Below are 22500 nucleotides of genomic sequence, written 5' to 3' on the forward strand. Positions count from 1 at the left end.
ATTGTGTGAGTGGTGACTGGTGTGATATTGTAGTGGTGACTGGTGTGATATTGTGTGAGTGGTGACTGGTGTGATATTGTGTGAGTGGTGACTGGTGTGATATTGTGAGTGGTGACTGGTGTGATATTGTGTGAGTGGTGACTGGTGTGATATTGTGTGAGTGGTGACTTGGTGTGATATTGTATGAGTGGTGACTGGTGTGATATTGTGTGGTGACTGGTGTGATATTGTGAGTGGTGACTGGTGTGATATTGTGTGAGTGGTGAGATATTGTGTGAGTGGTGGACTAGTGTGATAGTGGATTGTGTGAGGTCTGGCTAGTCTGCTTGCTCCCAAGATTTACACCCACACAAACTCTACTTCCATCAACTGCAAGCCTTACAATAGATTAAAGCGATTAAGACGAGCCATAAACGTCCAAATACACACACAGACAAACTGACAGTGCTACCATTCGTTACATTTTGATATACAGTATTGCCCCAGAGAGCAAATATGTAGAGCTAACTTGTACTTCAACTAGATGCTGGACCAGTCTTACCTGGTCTTTCACCACGGGCTTGTTCAGTATATCGATAGCATAGTGGATTGAATTAATCTCCTCCACATTGAGAATAGTATTAAGAGCAGTTGCTAGAGTAAAGAGAGAGCCAACTAAGAGAGAGGCACCGAGGACGCGCATCTTGGTGTTCTCATGACCACGGCCGCCACCACAACTGCTGCTGCCCTCTCCTCTCACTCCCACCCCACCAACTTGTAATATTGGGTTATTAATCCTCCTCTGGACCCACTCCAACATTCATTTACTTGGAGCTTTTTATTTATATGTGATATTTTGTTTAACTCTGTTGCTAAGTCTGAAGTGGATGGTAAATAAGAAGCATTATGCGTCATTCCATCATCCCAGGCGCAGATTGCGTTTAGGTCCGTACCCCCCTTTCTCAGCTGTGTTTACACATAAATAATGGTATTATTTTTTGCTGAAATTATAAATACTATGAGATGTATATATGTAAATAGTAACGCACTATTTGGAAAGCACGAGGGTTATTATTTTCATTGATCAGTGCGTTATTGCCCGAAACACTATGCATGTTTGTGGCTTTGCATGAATGTAAAAATACCAATCTCATTATGATTAAGAATCTGCCTTTAAAGGAGACGTTGAGTGTAACCTGTAGATCTGAGGCAAAGTGAAATTGACACCAGTAATTCCATCTATCATCATACTATCATGCAAGAGGAGCCACACATCTATGTTTCATCCAATAAAATCAGCAGACTTCTAGATGTTACTACTGCTCGGCTTAGACTCGGTTACAAGTATCTCTGGGAATTCTCATTATCTGCTGATGTAGATCTGACCAAATGTAAACTGTGTCAACAAAATTATTCGCACACCCTCCGTCACTATGTGATGGAGTGCGAAAAGATACGTGAATTCAGAGACAATTCTATAACAAATGTTCCAACGATGTGTAAATATTTCATTCAAAATGATCTGCTACTAGAAATTTTAGCCAAATATTCCCAGTTTGCTAACTGTAGGTAGTAACTAAGTGATTGTAACCTATCCACCGCTGCCCACTGGATGGGGGGCGGTGTGCAGGACAAACATATAAATTGTGACACTAGCTCTCCACATATGTCAGTTGCTTAATTTAGAAACTGTACTTGTGGTCGATCTCGAACCCATTGATAATGTGACGACTTATACTGAATTTTGTAACTAGCTCATCAAGATTGTAACTTGCTTAGTTAAATGAATTGTGGAGTTCAGTCCCTGAGCCCATTATCCTACATAGCCATATAAGAATGAAAATGACAATGAATGACCAAGTGACCAGGTTAAAAAAAAAAAGGGGGCGGCCAGTATACAGAAAGTGATAAAGACATTTGTGAGAAGCTCAGTGCCAACTTCCATGGAGTGTTCACTACTGAACCTGAACAACTCCCAGACTCCCAGAGCTAGATGAGGAAGTAGCCCCCTGATGAGAAACTACTAAATATTAAGGTAACAACAGAGGAAGTAAGACTACAGCTAGCATCACTGGATATAACTAAAGCTACTGGGCCAGGTAAAATATCACCATGAATGCCAGAAGAAGCAGCACAGGCCCTCAGCATACCTCTATCACTAATCTATAATGAGTCACTTACACACGGGGAATTGCCCAGCTGCTGGAAGAAGGCAAATGTGGTGTCACTCTACAAGAAAGGAGATAGGTAGAGGCAATTAACTACATACCAGTGTTGCTCACAAGCATCCCTTGCACAGTACTTGAAAGAATTATCAGGATAAGACTAGTTGCACACCTAGAAAGAATTAGGTTTGTTAAATCCCAAGTTACAGTACTTTTTAGAATATCGTGATCCAGTGGTTTAAGACATGTGCCTGCAGGGAGTACCCAGTGTACAGGTTCAAATCCTCCTCATGGTGCCTACTGATATTCTCAATAATAATAATAATTATTATTATTATTATTATTATTAATATACAGTTTGGCTAGCTGTATAATAATAAGAATACTTTAATAATAATAATAATAATAATAATAATAATAATAATAATAATAATAATAATAAAATTAATAATAATAATTATTATTATTATTATTATTTAAGTAGAAGTACATACATAAAGACGACACACAAACAGTGGAGAAGTCAAAAGTAACATAAGTATAATGGCTAATGACACAAGAACGCAGGGCGTTTTTACTAGTACAGTTTCACAGGGTTGCCGCTCACCAGCGGTCGCGCGTCACCGTGAGTATTAATACTGAGAGTTGAAACATTAACTGATGGCAAAGCTAACGCACCTGTGGCCGCTGATAACCCTAGTGGCTGGTGTCTCCACACGCGTGCACACACACGCACCCACCCACGCACGCACATAGGGTAGGCTAAGTTGTCGGCTCACAACCCGAGTATCGAGGATTCGAGCTACTGCGGCAGGATGGAAGTGTTTGGCCAACGTTTCCTTTCACCTGATGCCTCTGTTTCCCTAGCAGTATACAGGTATCAGGGAGTTAGCTTGTGAGTTACATCTTGGGGATGGTAAGTAGCTGGCTCAGTAGATATGATACAGAAAATAGTTCGAGAGTCATAATAACATTAGGCGAATGGAGATGCTGGGGTACTTGAAGAGCTCGACCCTGCAGACACAAATAGGTCAATATACACACGATAAATTCATTGTCCGACAAATCGACGACCCAACAATAGGGGTAATGTCCAGTAGAAGCAAAGGTGCGACAGCTGGAGAATGAGAGGAGCTCGTACACTAGTACACCCTCCTTGTACATTAGTACACCCTCCTCGTACACTAGTACACTTGTGGGCAGAACAGGGGAGCAACGAGGGAACGAGATTATAAAATTTCACCTCTGAATAGAGGTGTAGGAGGACCGGGAATGAGTACCTCAGAGTGAAAAGAGAAGTAGAGATAATTTACAATTTGTAATACAAAATGAAGAAATAACCAAAAATGCTTCACAGGCACATCAAGAGACAAAGCTGTGAGACAACAAGGGTATATGTGGGAATATATATATCCACAGATAAGAAAGTGTGATAAGTTTGGATAGATAAAGTATTTTATCCATAAAAAATATGTACAAATCTTCATAATTCTGATTTAAGTAAAGAGGTGCATAGTGAAAGAAAAAATTGAGCCATAATTTGAACCCAGTATTGCTTACAATTTGAGTCTTGGCACATTTGTTGGCTAAAAATGGAATACAAAATTAAGTAATGAGATTCACATAGACCAAAAATATTAACAACAATTGGAATGTATAGATTTTATTATGTAACGTGAACCTACAGTAATTAGGTTAGGCAATAAATTACCAGAAACATATAACATAAAGTGATATCTTATTAAAAATATGAATACTAGTCCATCAACAGCATATTCAGGTCTAGTTGGCACGGAGCGCATATCTGTGCTCTCTGGGTGTATATACACCCACAGTATACTTCAGCCCTGGAGTATGTCCACGACTCAAGTATACTTGTAACTTGGTCAGTGAGCTACTTGTAGTGACCTTAATAACCCTCCATAGACTGATAGGCCTTAAGCCCAACACCAAACCATACCATAGCCAGCTTGTTCAAACTGACTGTGAACACACACCTCATGTAGCAGGCATCTGACGGCAACACGAAATAAATGGCTAATCAACAAGCCATCTCGTTGTTAAAGGAACTCCTTAATAATATAAGGATGCAGGTGGCGCCCATCCTTGCTTCACCTGCCACACCAGCAGCCATACAGCAGCCATACCAGCAGCCACACCAGCAGCCACACCAACAGCCACACCAACAGCCACACCAGCAGCCACACCAGCAACCACACCAGCAGCCATACCAGCAGCCACACCAACAGCCACACCAACAGCCACACCAACAGCCACACCAGCAGCCACACCAGCAACCACACCAGCAGCCATACCAGCGGCCACACCTGCAGCCACACCAGCAGCCACACCAGCAGCCACACCAGCAGCCATATCAACAGCCACACCAGCAGCCATATCAACAGCCACACCAGCAGCCACACCAGCAGCCACACCAACAGCCACACCATCAGCCACACCAGCAGCCACACCAGCAGCCATACCAGCAGCCACACCAACAGCCACACCAGCAGCCACACCAGCAGCCACACCAGGAGCCACACCAAACAGCCACATCAGCAGCCACACCAACAGCCACACCAGCAGCCACACCAGGAGCCACACCAGCAGCCATACCAGCAGCCACACCAACAGCCACACCAGCAGCCACACCAGCAGTCACACCAGGAGCCACACCAACAGCCACATCAGCAGCCACACCAACAGCCACACCAGCAGCCACACCAGGAGCCACACCAACAGCCACACCAGCAGCCACACCAGCAGCCACACCAGGAGCCACACCAACAGCCACACCAGCAGCCACACCAACAGCCACACCAGCAGCCACACCAGGAGCCACACCAGCAGCCACACCAGGAGCCACACCAACAGCCACACCAGCGGCCACACCAACAGCCACACCAACAGCCACACCAGCAGCCACACCAGCAGCCACACCAGCAGCCACACCAACAGCCACACCAGCAGCCACACCAGCAGCCACACCAGCAGCCACACCAACAGCCACACCAACAGCCACACCAGCAGCCACACCAGCAGCCACACCAGCAGCCACACCAACAGCCACACCAACAGCCACACCAGCAGCCACACCAGCAACCACACCAGCAGCTATACCAGCGGCCACACCTGCAGCCACACCAGCAGCCACACCAACAGCCACACCAGCAGCCACACCAGCAGCCACACCAACAGCCACACCAGCAGCCACACCAGCAGCCACACCAGCAGCCACACCAGCAGCCACACCAACAGCCACACCAACAGCCACACCAGCAGCCACACCAGCAGCCACACCAGCAGCCACACCAACAGCCACACCAACAGCCACACCAACAGCCACACCAACAGCCACACCAACAGCCACACCAGCAGCCACACCACGCTCGTGTCACACTACCTTCTCTCCCCCACTCATCCTACTACCTGACAGAGAATGGCTGGCCTGCGATAAGCGAGTGTCTGACGAAAGGAAATCATGCTCAGTAATATGATAAGATCGTGATGTGTCTACGAGAAGATAGACACATCCTTAGCTCAGACACACACACACACACTACCTACTGAACCATGATGTGTAGTGCGTGTGCCAGGAAGGGAATCTAGGGACACTGGTTCGATTCCATCGAACGGTCTCAATATTTTCTGAGGAAATCATTAATTTGTTAATTATTTCTTCAAGTGCAGTTGTGGATGTTAATTTATTTCTAAGTTATTCAGTGCCACGTTTATCTTGACTTTTGGGTCTCTGACAACACTAAAAATGTTGAGAGGTAGAAACATTGACGACATATTATGCCAGATGTTGTTCAGTATATTTTACTGGTATTTCTCTCTCTGCCTTGTACACCATTCACAATACGGATAAAATGTAGCTATTGAGTTAAAATTGAATACTCTCCACTTCCCTACTGCCCTACACTTCCCTACTGCCCTACGCCCCCCCCCACTCCTTTGCAATTTCTCTCTTGAAGTCCCCAAATTTTCTCTTTCATTTCGCTAGGCTAGTGAAGTCTGGATATTAATTTTCATGGATTTATTTGGTGCTGAGTGGAAAAGCCGGATGTAACAGCCTGTCTGGAATTCTGGTCCCTATAGATAAGGGCACTAAGGTTAGTTTATTATGCAGCTGCATGCTCAGGACAATAGTTAATTGTAAACCGCCGTCTCTCTACCTTCCCCGTATACCCAGCCCGTCCTCCAGGCTTGGTAGTACAGTACTTACAAGCTGGATGAGGACCATAGTACATATACCGACGTACAACGTAATTAGCAGAAAATCGGTACTACTGAATTTGGACAAACCGGGAGAACTATTTTCTACTTATGTTGTAAAGACAAAGTAAACTAACCTTAAGTAACATTCCTAGGCCTAATACATGCTACCTGAGGCTTAATATAGACGTACATATGTAGAGAGTAATCACACTCACGTCATGTGTCAGTGAGAGAATCCGTAGCAGCAGTATGAGGGTTCGAATCTTTGCGGGGGGTGTTCCCATGTATCATAGCCTGGTTGCCTGGGGCGTGTGCGTGGGAACACCCCTCCACATAGGTTCGAACCCTCATCAAGGCTGCTACGGATATTCTCATACTACATATATGCGCTATACGAGGTCCAGGAATATTTAAGTTTGTTTTTAGCTTTATTTTCATCGTACTCTATAAAGTGATTAGTACAAAGTTCTACTATCTAATTGCTTATTACGTGAGGGTTTATACTGTGGTGCACATAGTTACAAGTACTATACAAACAGGAGGATGGGTTGATATATCAGGTCCTCTTGTCCTGTTTCATTTCCTGTTCTCCTTCCCATTCTCTCCCACTTCTCTGTACCTCACCTAACCTCATTCCTTCCATTTCCTTAACTCCATCCCGTTGCCTCACTCCTGTCGGCACTCACATGCCTTCTTCCTCTCTATGCTGCTTCCTTTCGTTTTTTCACTTATGTTTCATATTCCTTTTCCCCATTTCTCTGTTTCCTTCCTTCTTCTCCACTACACCCTGCATGTTCCCTGTTCTGTCTTCCCCACTCCCTCTACTCTACTCCACTCTTCTCTTCTACCCCACTCCGCTACTCTACTCCACTCCCCTATTTTACCCACTCCCCTACTCTACCCCACTCCCCTACTCTACCACACTCCCCTACTCTACCACACTCACAATTTCTCCAACACCTTTCATGCACCTTCCTATCTTTCCAGTCCCCTCACCCTTTTCTTTCCCCATTCCTACTACCAACTCTGTCCCCTGTCCCTCACCCCACTCCTTTTTAACTCCCCCATTTCTTTCATCCTCTTCTCTCCCATTCCCAACCCTCTGTGAACTTATTAATACTCTACCCCACCCGCTTGTCCCTCACCCACTCTCACCCTCCCTCACCCACTCTCACCTCCCCCTCACCCACTCTGGAGGGTGAAGGGAGGTTACCTTTAGTTATTAAGTAGTATTGGATATTTCACCTCATCGTCATTAGACAGTTTATCACCATCCCCGCCACTAACATCATCACTACTACCACTACCAGCATCACCACAATCGCCGCCACCACCATGGGCTGCTGCAGGTTATGTCTGTATAGCCTTGAGACCCAGCCTCTGCCTAGCTGGGTCGAAGGAGTCAAATTACGCAGCAATAAAAGAAAGTCACTCTTTGTAAACTGTTCATAACCAGGTTAATTGGTCTCCAATACTTGTTAGGCTGCGTGGGGAGTGGAAGGTGGATGAGCAGCGGCAAGTGGGTGAGGAACGGGAGGTGGGTGAGGAGGAGGTGGGCCAGAGGAGACGACCTTGTCCAACGGAAGACTAAGAGAGTGAGACTCCGAGTGGTACAGGACACAGTTCTAGGGGGTAGAAAAAGTCTAAGCTACTCCATCCCTTTGAGATGTATTTCTTTCTTGTCTCGATAAACATATTTGAACTTGAACTTGACACAGTTCTTAACCTGCAAACAAGAGGCAGAAGTCTTGTTCCTTCCAGTGCAGCAAAATTTTAGTCTCCGTGGTGTAGTGGTAAGACACTCGCCTGGCGTTCCGCAAGCGCTATGTCATGGGTTCGTATCCTGGCCGGGGAGGATTTACTGGGCGCAAATCCTTAACTGTAGCCTCTGTTTAACACAACAGTAAAATGTGTACTTGGATGAAAAAACGATTCTTCGCGGCAGGGGATCGTATTCCAGGGACCATAGGATTAAGGACTTGCCCGAAACGCTACGCGTACTAGTGGCTGTACAAGAATGTAACAACTCTTGTATATATCTCAAAAAAAAAAATGTATAAATATGAGAGAATGGGGGATCGGATAGCTGGAACAATGTAATAAAGACAAAAATAATAGGGAAAAATGAGAAAGAAAAGAGATAATGGGCGTAGAATAATATAAGTGAGAAATAGAGAAGTGAACTAGGAAAATATAAGTGAGAGAAAATAAAGGGTACACAGAGAGAAAAATAGAGAGTAAGGTTAAGAAGAAATTAGGTGAAAACGGAGGGAGGTGGCAACAAAGAAGACATGGAGGCTGTGTGAGGAGAGACTGATGCAGCCTCACGCCTCAGCCCCCACTCACCACCAAGTCATTTGGCTCAGTCTACTCTTCTGTCAGAATTCTATATCACGCTTACTGATCTCCGTGGGATGTACAGACGTGTTAAGGGCAGCTGGAAAAACAGACTTTTATAAAAGATTTCACCACTTCATTTCCAAATAATATTCGACTTCACGGAAAACCACTGTATACTACAGCAGTGTGTTCAGTAACTAGCAAATATTTTCCACATAAAATAAAGTGGGTATAATATATAACCAATATTTTATGTACTAAATAAGGGAGCACAAATTGAAACCCACAACTATCACAGACCAACGCCGGCTAAAAAATATTAAGTGCTCCAGTGTTCGCGGGACAGAAACACTGAAGATGGGAAACAGGAGGACTCCAATTAAAAGTCAGGAGTGACTGTCTATAACATGAATACAATAGGAAGGTATACAAAGTAGAAGAAAGACAAATCAAGTAAGTTAATTGGAAAATATTCCAGGCAAGAAAGAGTGACAGGTCAGGCTGCTAATATTGTTATCCCCTGGTTGGCTAATCTATAAACTGGTATTACCGAACTTTAAATAACAATTATTAATAACACAAGCATATCTAAAACAAACTCCAGCACAAACATTTGTAACATTCACACGTGAAAATTGGTTAACACAATTTTCAGCGATGAATTAAATAATTTAATTTTGAATTGATTACTTTTTAAAATTAAAAAGAATTTTAATAAAAAATTAACTCGATTTAGCAACTCAACCGTGAAAATGATTGCTGTAGTCACACCAAATTGCCAAAATACAGTTACAATAATGAATGTGTCGCTGGGATGCTATACTGTGGTAATTAAATAATTGGGATGTAACTAGTCCGTAACTGCCTCACCAGTGACGTCATCAGCGGTCTCTGCGAATCAACTGATATATATTCTTGCAGACATTTGTTATTGAATATAACCGAACGGGTTAGACCAATGATTCCAGCCAGGCAGTTGGTGGTGGCTTGCCGCTTTGGTCGCCAGAGGGTGTGGGTATCTGTCCTCCCTGCATTTGCCCTCAAGTGGTGCTTGGGTGTTCGTCGGTGACACTCAGTGATGGGGGGACCTCTTCCCCTTGTTGTGCGAGTACACTCTGTAGGCCTCTGTTCTACCTGAGGTAGAACTTGTAATGTGTGACATGCTCCGTGTCTCCGTGGATGTGATTTACGGTATTGAACTGGCTACCGCTCATCGAGTGATTGTCAAGCTTGTGGGGGACACGGAGTACCGTGCGTTTCCCCAGCGCTTCGAGGGGGCGATCCTTGCCCCTGCCGAGTGGTGCCGGGTGGTGCCAGCTCTGTGGAGATTTCCGATCGGAATGGTGCATTGACATACGTGAGTGTTCATGGGGCGCCCTTGGAGTTTCCCGAGGACCTCCTGCGGCGTTACTTCGGGAGGTTTGAAGTTGTCGTCAGTGTGAAGCTGCACAAGCTTTCCTCGGGGAAGTTGCAGGGTTTGCGAACAAACATTCGGACCCTGGGGATGCGCCTGAGGGAGAACGTTCCGTCCTCCGTCCGGTTCCTCGGGTATTATGTTCGGGTGTATTATTCCCGACAACCACGGACATGTTTTCGGTGTGGCCTGTTGCGGCATCAGCCTGAGAAATCTTCTAGCATTGTGCCTTGACTTCTTATCCCGTGATTCTTTTGTTTGTAGTGTGTTGTGGTGGTGTTTACATTTGTGTGCGTGTTTATGGGGTGTGGGAGGGGGGGGGGGTTGTTTTCTCGGTTCCTGCGTGCTCCGGTTTGTAGTTGTGGGTTTATTTGTTTGGATTGTGTTTCTGTGGGCGGGGTGTGTATTTCCGGTTCCTGTGCGTTCCGCTATTTGTGCTGGTGTGTGTGGTTGTGGATGTGTCCTGTTATTATGTGTTTCTGTGGGTTTTTTTAGTTGTACTGGTTATGCACTTGATTGTGTGGTGTTGGGTGCCCTTCGGGCTGCTTGCGGGGCCCTGTCTGTTTTTGTTCCGGTTACCAATGTATTGCTGTTGTATTTTTGTTTTTGTAAATGTGTTATATTTTTGTTTTTGTTATATTGTTATATTTTCCTTTTTGTTGTTATTGTCATTATGTATTGGTGCCTCTGAGTGTGTGTGGTTTCCGGGGCCGGTAGGCTTGTTTTGTGTTGTCCTGTTTCCCTGTTTGTGTGTTGGGTGGGGATTTTTGGGTCCTCTGTATTGTTATGTTGTCATTTCTGTACTGTATTATGATGGGTTTGTACTTTTTGTTTGTGTTTTTGTTGTTGGTCCTTCAGGCCGGTATTTTGTACTTTTGTAATTTTGTACTTTTGTAATTTTGTGCTCTGCTTGTTTTGTTCTTGTTTGTTTCCTCTTATTGTTTATTGTATTTATGCGCATGCTTGTATGTAAACAAAAAAATCCAGCCAGAATCCTTTTTATAGTCACTCGAGAAGGAAGTTTATAAATTAACTATCTAAAGTTCATTTTATAATTTAATTGGGCGTGTCTCGTGTCACTTCAGCATGTACAGAGGCTGTAATTACATACAGTGGATACAAGTGACTGATGAACAATTAAGTGGCATGAGTCTACCACTTGTAAGTGGTAGATTTGTTTTTGTTGAGTGAATGTGATCTTTGGTCGCGAAGTATACAAGTATGTCGTTGTCGTTGTTTTAGATTCAGCTACTCGTAACAAAAAGTTCCAAGTAGCACGGGCTATGGTGAGCCCGTAGTGGACTTACCTGGCACAGGAGCGGTGCTGTAACTATACAAATATGTTGTTGTTTTAGATTCAGCTACTGGGAACAAAAAGTTCCAAGTAGCACGGGCTATAGTGAGCCCGTAATGGACTTACCTGGCACAGGAGCGGGGCTGTAATTGGTAATACAAGTTGATGATGAAGATTAAGCCACCCAAAAGGTGGCACGGGCATGAATAGCTCGTAAGTGGTGGCCCTTTTGAGCCATTACCAGTATCAATAGATGATACTGGAGATCTGTGGAGGTGCGACTGCACCCTAGGTGACGGGAGATGTCTCCCGTGGTAATACAAGTAAGACGTATTGTATTATATACACCAATTAGGATAAGGTGAAGTGAGGTGCAAGACAGTCGATGTCGCCTGTGGCTGTAGGTGAGGTGTGAGGTGGAAATTCTCTCTTGGTCTTGAGGATGATAAGATGCAATCGACTTGAGAATGGTCCAGGACGGACCGAAACGTCGTCGTCCCTTCAACTTCTAAGTGTGTGGTCTGGTCAACATGATAAGGTGTACCAAAGTGTAAGCTGGTTGTTGGTGGTTGGATGAGTGTGTGCTGTGTCTAATCTTCTATTGTGGTTGTGTCTGTTGATCATTTCCGTGTTGTTGGTCAGAATATATCTAGTGATTGTCTGGTTGTGTGTAGAGACGACGTGATCTTTGATAGAACTTTGCTGTTTGTGCGTTTTCAATATATAGACAAGACAAGATCTCTTTCAGTGCACCTGGCAATGCACAAACAACATGATTATCAAAGATCACATCATGCAAATGTATGTCATAAAAATATGAAAAATCATTTACGCTTTTCTTTAAAAGAATATTTTGCAGTCAGGTCAAAGGTTAAACTAAACTATTTGGACGGTTTGAGGAAATGTGCTGAGTATGTTTTGGATAAACCAATCGAATTGATTACATTTTAACACGGGTGAGCTGAAGGCCACGGGTGAGCTGAAGGCCACGGGTGAGCTGAAGGGCACGGGTGAGTTCAAGGCCACGGGTGAGCTGAAGGGCACGGGTGAGTTCAAGGCCACGGGTGAGCTGAAGGCCACGGGTAAGCTCAAGGCCACGGGTGAGCTGAAGGCCACGGGTGAGCTCAAGGCCACGGGTGAGCTGAAGGGCACGGGTGAGCTGAAGGGCACGGGTGAGTTCAAGGCCACGGGTGAGCTGAAGGGCACGGGTGAGTTCAAGGCCACGGGTGAGCTGAAGGCCACGGGTAAGCTCAAGGCCACGGGTGAGCTGAAGGCCACGGGTGAGCTGAAGGCCACGGGTGAGCTCAAGGCCACGGGTGAGCTCAAGGCCACGGGTGAGCTCAAGGCCACGGGTGAGCTCAAGGCCACGGGTGAGCTCAAGGCCACGGGTGAGCTCAAGGCCACGGGTGAACTCAAGGCCACGGGTGAACTCAAGGCCACGGGTGAACTCAAGGCCACGGGTGAACTCAAGGCCACCTACCTTGAGGTGCTTCCTTGAGGTGCTTCCGGGGCTTAGTGTCCCCGCGGCCCGGTCGTCGACCAGGCCTCCTGGTTGCTGGACTGATCAACCAGGCTGTTAGACGCGGCTGCTCGCCTCGGGTGAACTCAAGGCCACGGGTGAGCTCAAGGCCACGTGTGAGCTCAAGACAACGACGTTCGTCTCAAACATAATGACTTAAGCATGGATACCAACCTGGGAAAATATAGGAACATTTTTATGGATGTAGATCAATGTCAAAGTCAGTTTGGGGCCAAAAAAATATTTAAAGTCATGCAGGTGGGGATTGTGCCCATAATTGTTGTGGGGATTGTGGCATGAGAGCCCGCATGAGGACCATACATATCTGAAAACTACGATACATTCCTTCAGAATGGTTATATACGAGAATGAATTATAGTTTCTTGGGAAGAAAGAAATCATCTTGCTAGGGGTGACATCTTTTAGAACGCGGATTATTTCTGGGTGTATCTCTTGCGCGATAACACACACACTTCAGAAGAAAGTTAGCATGTAGTTCAGTACCCACACGCAGTGGTCACCACCAATGAATAGTAGATCACGTGCTCAGATACAAATTATTAGCATACTAATGTTCTTAAAGACGACAGATGCTGGGTATGAGGAAGGTACCTTACCTTGAGCTCAAGGTAAGGTAATTTTCCTTACCTTCAGGTAAGGTAACCTCAAGGTAAGGAGAGAGAGTGTGGACTGAGTCCCACCAGTACTCCCACTCCACAGTTTCCAGTCAACAACTGCACCAGTCCCAATATCAGTCACTGACAATGATGAATGGCAATATCAATCTAATTTTCATTTTAATTTTCCTCTTATGTTGTGTTTGTAAAGGAACGGTAAATTACCATATAAATTACTTCTCTTCCAAACATGAGCAGAGACATGCGCGGTAATATCCAGTCCGTTGTCACGGTTTCACTAGCGTATAATATGAAGTCGTTTTGCTTAATCATAACCTTATGAGCTTAGCCAGGTCCACAGCCTTTATCGATGCTGATGCTCATTAGTCAGAGAATTCGTTTAAAGTCGCCCATGAAGCACTTCAGTTTGGACTCTTCTGTTAACAGCGTCCAAATTAGGTTGTATTAAAGGTGAGGAGGGGAAGGATTATGTCCGACGAGGAGAACTACTTCCTGTCATTGTGATGAGTTCGTTATAGCCCCGCTCCTGTGCCAGGTACGTCCACTACGGGCTCACCATAGCCCGTGCTACATGCAACTTTTTGTTCCCAGTAGCTGAATCTAAAACAACAACATGAAGCCCTTACGGGCTCACCATAGCCCGTGCTACATGGACATTTCGTTCTGAGTAGCTAAATTTAAAGCAACAACAATATGCAGCCCATTACGGGTCATTCATGCCCGTGCCACCACTTGGGTGGCTTAATCTTCATCAATCAATGACGCCCAGCGTGAAGGTAAACACTCTTAAGCTATTTAAACAGTTGATTTTGTATTTCAGTCACGTCGTTGTATACAGATGGGACACTGGTGTTGTTGTGTGTAATGGCTAAAGTTGTAGTAGCGCTTGTCATGACAGATACGTGCGGTCACACACACACACACACACACACACACACACACACACACACACACACACACACACACACACACACACACACACGGGGGTAGAAACAGATACACAGAAGAGAAAAAGGGGATAACAGATACAAAGAGAATGACAAGGAGTGTGAAGAGCTCAACAAGAGATTCCAGGATGGCTTCACAATAGAGCCAGGAGAAGCCCCTGTACTTAGAGAGGAGGCGATAAACAAAGCAACCTAGGAGGAATTTGACCTCACCAGTGATGATGTCAAAAGGAATCTGTTGGAGCTGTATGTGACAAAGGCTGATGGGCCTGACAGAATCTCACCCGTGGATACTAAAATAGGGCGCAGAAGCATTAAGTGTGCCACTCTCTATGGTATATAACAGGTAACTGAAAACAGGAGACCTACCAGAAATATGGAAGACAGCTAATGTAGTCCCAATATACAAAAAGGGTGACAAGCAAGAGGCACTGAAATACAGGCCAGTTTCCCTAACTTATATACCATGCAAGGTGATGGAGAAGAGCGTGAGGAAAAGGCTCGTATAACATCTGGAAAGAAGGAGCTTTGTAACGCACCACCAGCATGGGTTCAGGGATGGTAAATCGTGCCTCACAGGCTTAATAGAATTCTATGATCAGGCGACAAAAAAATAGGCAATAAAGAGAAGAGTGGGCAGACTGCATTTCCTTAGATTGTCAGAAAGCCTTTGAAACAGTACCCCATAAGAGGCTGTTACAAAAGTTGGAGCAACAGGCAGGAGTAAAAGGTAAGGTGCTCAGGTGGATAAGGGACTATCTAAGCAACAGGAAACGGCGAATAACTGTGAAGGGGAGACATCAGAGTGGCGAGATGTCACCAGCGGAGTCCCACAGGGCTCTGTACTGGGATCCATTCTGTTTTCGATATGTGTAAACGATCTTCCAGATGGTTTAGACTCATTCCTCTCAGTGTTTGCTGATGATGCATAAATTATGAGAAGAATCAAGACAGACACTTCAGGACAAACTGGAGGAATGGTCTAGAAAATAGCTACTAAAGTTTAACTCAGGAAAGTGTAAATAATGAAATTAGGTGAAGGGAGTAGGAGGCTGACCAAAAGGTACCATCTGAGAGGTGAAATCCTGCAAGAGTCAAATAGAGAGAAAGATCTGGAGGTTGATATCACACTGAACCTGTTCCCAGAAGCCCACATCAAAAGAATATCATCAACGGCATATGCTAGATTGGCCAACATAAGAACTGCCTTTAGAAACCTGTGTAAAAAATCATTCTGTACTTTGTATACCACCTATGTCAGACCAAATCTGGAATATGCAGCTCCGGCCTGAAGTTCATGTCTAGTTAAACACAAGACAAAGTTAGAGAAGATTCAGAAGTATGCCACCAGACTAGTCTCAGAACTGAGAGGTATGAGCTACGAGGAAAGGCTACGAGAGCTAAACCTCATGTCTCTGGAATCCAGAAGAGAAAGGGGAGACATGATCACCACCTACATAATTCTCAGAGGAATTGACAGAGTGGAAAAAGACAAATTATTTAGCATGGGAGAAACACGAACAAGGGGACACAGGTGGAAACTTAGTGCCCAAATGAGCCAGAGACATTAGAAAGAATTTGTTTAGTGTCAGAGTATAGTTAACAGATGGGAATGCGCTAGGCAGTGTTATGGTGGAGGCAGAGTCCACTTACAGCTTCAAATGCAGATTTGATAGAGCACAACAAGCTCAAGAATATGTACACCAGTTGATTGACAGTCGAGAGGTGGGATCAAAGAGCCAAAGCTCACCCCCCGCAAGCACAACTAGGAAAGTACAACTAGGTGAGTACACACACACACCTGGAGAAGGTTCAAATGTAAGCCACTAGACTAGTTCCAGAACTAAGAGGCATGAGTTACGAGGAAAGGCTGCGTGAACTGCACCTCACGTTGCTGGAAGACAGAAGAGTTCAGGGAGACATGATCACCACATACAAAGTTCTCAGGGAAATTGACAGGATAGACAAGGATGGATTATTTAACACGGGTGGCATTCGTACATGAGGACACAGGTGGAAACTGAGTACCCAAATGAACCACAGAGACATTAGAAATAACTTTTTCAGTGTTAGTGTAGATAGTAAATGGAATGAATACATTAGGAAGTGATGTGGTGGAGGCTGACTCCATTCACAGTTTCAAATGTAGATATGATAGAGCCCAATAAACTCAAGAACCTGTACTCCAGTTGATAGTTGAGAGGCGGGACCAAAGAACCGAAGCTCATCTCTCGCAAGCACAATTTGGTGAGTTTAAACACACTAACAAACTGAAATTCACAACTTTAAAAGCAGATATGATAAGGTAATGGATTAGGAGTCATCGCATTAGACAACTGGCGGATAGAAAAGTGGGGTCCAAGAGCTAGAGCTCGATCTTGCAGGCACAAATAGGTGCGTACTCTTACATGTGTAATAGTGAACACAATCTTCCAGACAATAAGGAATTAGAGGCTACTCATTTGGGGGAGAAGGTGTATTCCTTTTGCTTCAGTTACTGCAGTTTTATGGATATAAAATTATAAATGAACGAGAAATAACTAACCCACAAAAATATGACAACAGTAGATACAAATAATATGGTGATAGGTGTCATTTTCAGTCCTCGGTACATCCTCATCATAGGCCTCGTTTGCAATGCTTCCAAATTAACCTGTTATCTCATCGAATACGTCTATTTATTTAGGGAATAGAGCAAGCCGTTAAAACTGTGACGTATTAGTACAAATTAAAGCACTGTAATATCCATGGTATCTGTGCATTAGGCTTGATAGCTTAAGTGGTTTGCTTGAGTTCGTGTGTTTCTGGCTAGGACAAATAATTGCAAAACAGTTAGGCAAAAAAACAGGCTGAGTAATATGTGGTAATAAATTATAAAATTATTATTTGGTTATTCGCCTTACATACAAAGATATTCCCAATACACGTTATTCTCAAACTTGTAGAGGATACGATACCACAAACAGTATAACTGGTTTGCTCGAAACAGCCAAAGATTAGAGAGCATCATGTTTTTCTTAAGTCGGACACAGATATACACTCATTCATAATAACGCGATTCAGGTCAAACTGTTTTGGCTTGCTCACAGACAAGTTGTTTACATGATACTTGCAGTGCTTGATTACGAGTAAGGCATAATTGTCCTTGATAATATAGTTTGTATTGGGATCTCCATCATTAGATCATTGTGTTGATAGATACAAGTACTACACAGTGCAACACTATATCTCTGAATGTGAGAAAACGACTCCTAGATTGTTTCAATTATAACTTACGAGGAATGTCCCATTACTTTATTGCTAATAATACGATATCTGAATTCATATTTTAACCACAGTATATTCAACCACAGTATTATTCACAGAATAATCACAAAAAACACGTGATTCGGTTATGCGTAAGTATCCATTAGAAAAATTAAACGAAAATTCCGAACGTTTCGGTGTTTCAACACATTATCAAGGCTATACAGATAGATGACATAGGAGTTTGGGATTATATACCCAACTACACTTGACTAGACCAAGAACCATAAGCTAAAACATCAATGGAGGTGAGATAATGAAGTGGATATTAACTGGGTATTAAATGAATATTATCTGGGTATTCTTTCATTCATGCACTATTTTTATACCAATCACAATAGGTCTATATTGATAGGTATACTAATAGTTGGTGCAGTTGGGTATATAATGCCAAATTAAACAGACCTAACCTAAACGTTTCTAGGCCTAATACACGATATCTGAAGCCTAATTCAGTTCATATGTGTGCTAAACTATGCTTAGGAATATTTAGGTTAGGTTTTAGCTTACTTTTTCCCGATTATAAAGTGAATAGTACAAAGTTCTACTAATTGCTTAGAACGGCACACTAATCAACAAATTATATATATATATATATATATATATATATATATATATATATATATATATATATATATATATATATATATGACAGTGTCAGACCACGGAGGAAGAATTGAAACAGTAATTTCCTTAAGCACTTTCGTATATTAATACAGCTTCAGAAGGAATAGGAATTCCTATTCCTGTATTCCTTCCTATAATTAATTTTCATGATTTACTCACACACACACACACACACATATTATATATATATATATATATATATATAAATATATATATATATATATATATATATATATATATATATATATATATATATATATATAATATTTTGTATAAGTATCTAAATATTTATTGACATATGAATAGGCTACTACTAATCTTTCCGTCTCATCAACATTCCACACGATTACGAACACTTGCTGAACGTAAGATGTTGATGAAGCAGAGGAGTGGCATGTGTTAACCTGTCACTCACCAAGTGCAACTCATAAACTTGCATCTCAGATATTGCCTTAGAGGATGGCTGCTGCCAAAGGAAAGCGACCTTCCAATAAATCAGGATCAAAACAAACCAATTGATCGAGGTTATACTTGTGTAAACGTCTGTCATATAATAATTGACTTCCGTGATAACTGTAGTAAATGTAACATGGTCTATTGTTCACGGAAAGCAGAGAAAACATTGCAAAGCTTACACGTAAACTGAACAAGGGAGAGAGAGTGTTGAGCGAGCGAGCAAGGCGAGCTTCCTCTCTGCAGTTAGGGCGTGATCTCTTTATGTTTCCCGAGGTTTTGAGTCATTGTGGCGTTATACTAAGGACATGCCTCGATTTGTGTATTTACGATTGTATTTAGGGTTTATTTATACTTACATTCACAAAAGAACTAACACTGTTTACTCACCAACAATAAAAACAACGTAAATAGCCTATATTAACGCCTAAACTAGAGAAAACGAATGTCTTTGTCGCGCCGTGTGTTCACCATTTGCGCGAAGCAGGCATGAAACGCACGTGATGCCTTCTCTGGCCCTGCTGCAAGCTAGCGCGCTATTGGTCGGCAGCCTCACATAGAAACTGCCAGAGCCAATGGGACCGAGCGTAACACTCTGAGCCACTCGAAGCAAGGTGGCTACGAGATTTTGACAGTAGTTGGCTTACAGACATTGTGGAGTGAGGGTGTGCACGCTCCCGCGTTTCGTCCGCGGCTTTCACGTGGATTTATTTATTATAACAACAATTATGAGCCTGGCTGTTTTACTACAAGCTGCAGAATATATCGAACGGCGGGAGCGGGGTAAGGATGTTGCGTTAATAATACTTGCTTATGCTTTAACATACGAAGGAAAAAAAAGACATCGATTTTACGGTGAGGACGAGCGTTGCATGATTCCGTTAACAAACACGAATTAATTGCTAGCAAACTATTCCTACAGTAAACACAACAGCCTAGTACAAAGGGGAAGACCCAAGGCAGGATGAGTGGTAGACAAGTGAGAAGTGGCAAGCATCCGCTCTTGTGTCAGCAAGACGAGAGCAACGATGAAGCTTCATCCTATTTAGTATCGTATAACATGTGTGCTCTCACACATTATAGTGATACCGATGGAAATAATTGAACGTAATCATTGTCTACAACAGCAATATAATAGTCTTGATCCAAGTTAGTGCAATGAATGTTTGGCACTGCGAAGCACGTGACAATGGTGACTGGTGTATGCAAGCTGTTTACTCCTGTGATATATTATGATTTTTTTTATTATTCATTTTGGGTACACACTACTGTGCTGTTAACCTAATATATAATAGAGGGGTAGGATTTTTTTACATATATATGATTCGAATTAAGTCAATAAACTAGCACTAGCGAACTTCACCTGGAGAATATATTCCAGTATCCGTGTGTGAATGAAATAATTACAAAGTTCCTGGAATATCATGCCATTTGTTCTAAAATCAATGATAATTAAGCATTGATGAGTATAGTGTTGAAGTGTGTTCTAGTTTTGTTTTTACAGAATATACTAGAGAGTGCTCGTGCTGGGAGATTTGATTCCTGTCAGGTTCTGGCTATTACTGTATTACAATGTGAATGGTGGATGTTTATGTGTAGTTCTCGGTTATAAACGTATCACAGTTCTTATTCTAATATTTAGTGCTTTATTCCCTTTTGAGTATTTGAGTTACCTTCTGACAGACCTATTCGAGGTGGAATCCAAACAAAGGAGATGCGAAACCACTTGCTTTGTGCATCGAATGTATTTTTTTAATTGCTTTTATTAGGTTATTGCTGTCTGTTTTGCAAGTTGTGCTCTGAAGTGCTGAAAGCGCTGAGTTGACACAAATTTACTTCTCCTATGGATTCTAGCCTATTAGTAACTAAGATAATGCAGCTGTGCGCGTGAAATTAGTTATTAGTTTAAATTTGTTATTTTTTTTTAAACTGCTGAGACAATGTGACCTGTTGATAGTTGGGCGGAGCCGTAGGTATAAACCTAATGCTCATGTGACCTTTAAGGTATTTACAGAAAAGTCAATAGTGTTGCTGCTTTGAGTAACGGTGGATTTGTATTACTTCTCTCAGAAATAAGTGCATAAGGTACTGGTGTGGCAGGGTACAGATAGTGTGGAATATCGTTAATTACTGCATTGTCCGCAGTATGAATATTTTGTTTGGTGATGTGGACAATGCAAATCTTTCTAAGGCAGAGAGTATACAGGCTGCGTGTTGGTGCGTTGGCAACTCGTGTTGCCAGACTGTTGTACACCAGATAGTTTGTATCTTAAGCAGTGTTGACGATGTTGACTACCTCATGATATTAATGGATTAGATCGTGTTCAGTTGTAAACAATTCGAATATGGTGGGAAGAGGGAATTCTTCCCTCATGCTCTTTATATTGTGCATCTAGGGGCACCAACATGTCTTAATATTTTATTGTTTATAGTGTTTTCAGCAGGGCTAGGGAAATTGATTAGGTGCAACACGTAGTCATCAACTAAGGTGAATGCACCTTGTTGCTCATGTGACAGGTGACTGATGTGTGCAAGGTGTTGCTCGTGAGGTGAGTGTGCCCACTAATATATATATATATATATATATATATATATATATATATATATATATATATATATACCCTGGCTGACACCTATGTACAACTCGGAGCTGATCAAGCAGGTGGGGCAGCCAACCACAGGGAAATAGCAAAATCAGCCAAATACTGTACAGGCGATTGGAAGGTCGATACACCTTTGTTCCCATAGCGTCTGAGACGCATGGCCCCTGGGGCAAGAGTGCCTTGGGATTTCTCAAGGAATTGGGCTCCAAGCTCATTGACGTCACCAGAGACCCAAAAGCTGCCAGTTTTTTGTTTCAGCACCTCAGTGTGGCAATCCAGAGGAGAAACGCCTGCTGTATCTTCTGTTCCTGTCCGGAAGCGGAGGAGCTTCAAGAGATTCATAACCTTTAAGCACTCTTTGTATCAACCAATGTATATCATGTAACCTTTAAATACATAATAAAGCAAAAAAAAATCAAAAGGAAAGGGGTGGTAGGAGAAAAGCACACAGAAACGGTATTGGAGGGGACCTAAACATTCCCTCTAATGTGTTTTGTGTGGTTTCCTCCGAGGCTAAGGGTCCCCTTCATCCAGCCAGAGGTGGTACTCTCTTCCCTATAAATAAATAAATAAATAAATATATATATATAATGTATATATATATTATTAAATATGACCGAAAAAGTAAGATTAATAATTCTAACACGAATTTTCTCTATCTTTCTTATGTTTCTTTTCACTGTTGATGGTAATTCAAAGATCAATTCTCCAAAATTCATTTTTATTGAATTTTGGAGAATTGATCTTTGAATTACCATCAACAGTGAAAAGAAACATAAGAAAGATAGAGAAAATTCGCGTTAGAATTATTAATCTTACTTTTTCGGTCATATTTAATAATATATGTCTACAGGAAAGACTGCTACCAAAATATACTAATAATGTATATATATAAATATATATACATTATATATATTTATGTATATAATATAAATATATATAATGTATATATATATATATATATATATATATATATATATATATATTATATATA

General features: G+C 42.6%; 3 protein-coding genes across 4 annotated transcripts in view; 2 read left to right on the top strand and 1 right to left on the bottom strand.

The window, feature by feature from the left end:
- Positions 1–22500, bottom strand: part of LOC123774590 (max-interacting protein 1) — a 739857-nt gene that overhangs the window by 152838 nt on the left and 564519 nt on the right. The window lies entirely within an intron of this gene.
- On the top strand, positions 11716–12911 carry LOC138351947 (processed variable antigen-like). The gene is made up of 2 exons (XM_069304116.1): positions 11716–11736; positions 12375–12911. The coding sequence occupies exons 1-2, from the start codon at positions 11716–11718 to the stop codon at positions 12909–12911; spliced, it is 558 nt and encodes a 185-aa protein (XP_069160217.1).
- The window catches only part of LOC138351880 (max dimerization protein 3-like), a 242292-nt gene continuing 239318 nt past the window's right edge, over positions 19527–22500 (top strand). Inside the window, exon 1 of the mRNA XM_069303892.1 lies at positions 19527–19686. Within this exon, the coding sequence (XP_069159993.1) occupies positions 19632–19686 (55 nt within the window). The 5' untranslated portion in view covers positions 19527–19631. The remainder of the gene's footprint in view (positions 19687–22500) is intronic.

Source organism: Procambarus clarkii, chromosome 51 (genome assembly GCF_040958095.1).
Source record: "Procambarus clarkii isolate CNS0578487 chromosome 51, FALCON_Pclarkii_2.0, whole genome shotgun sequence".
NCBI lineage: Eukaryota > Metazoa > Arthropoda > Malacostraca > Decapoda > Cambaridae > Procambarus > Procambarus clarkii.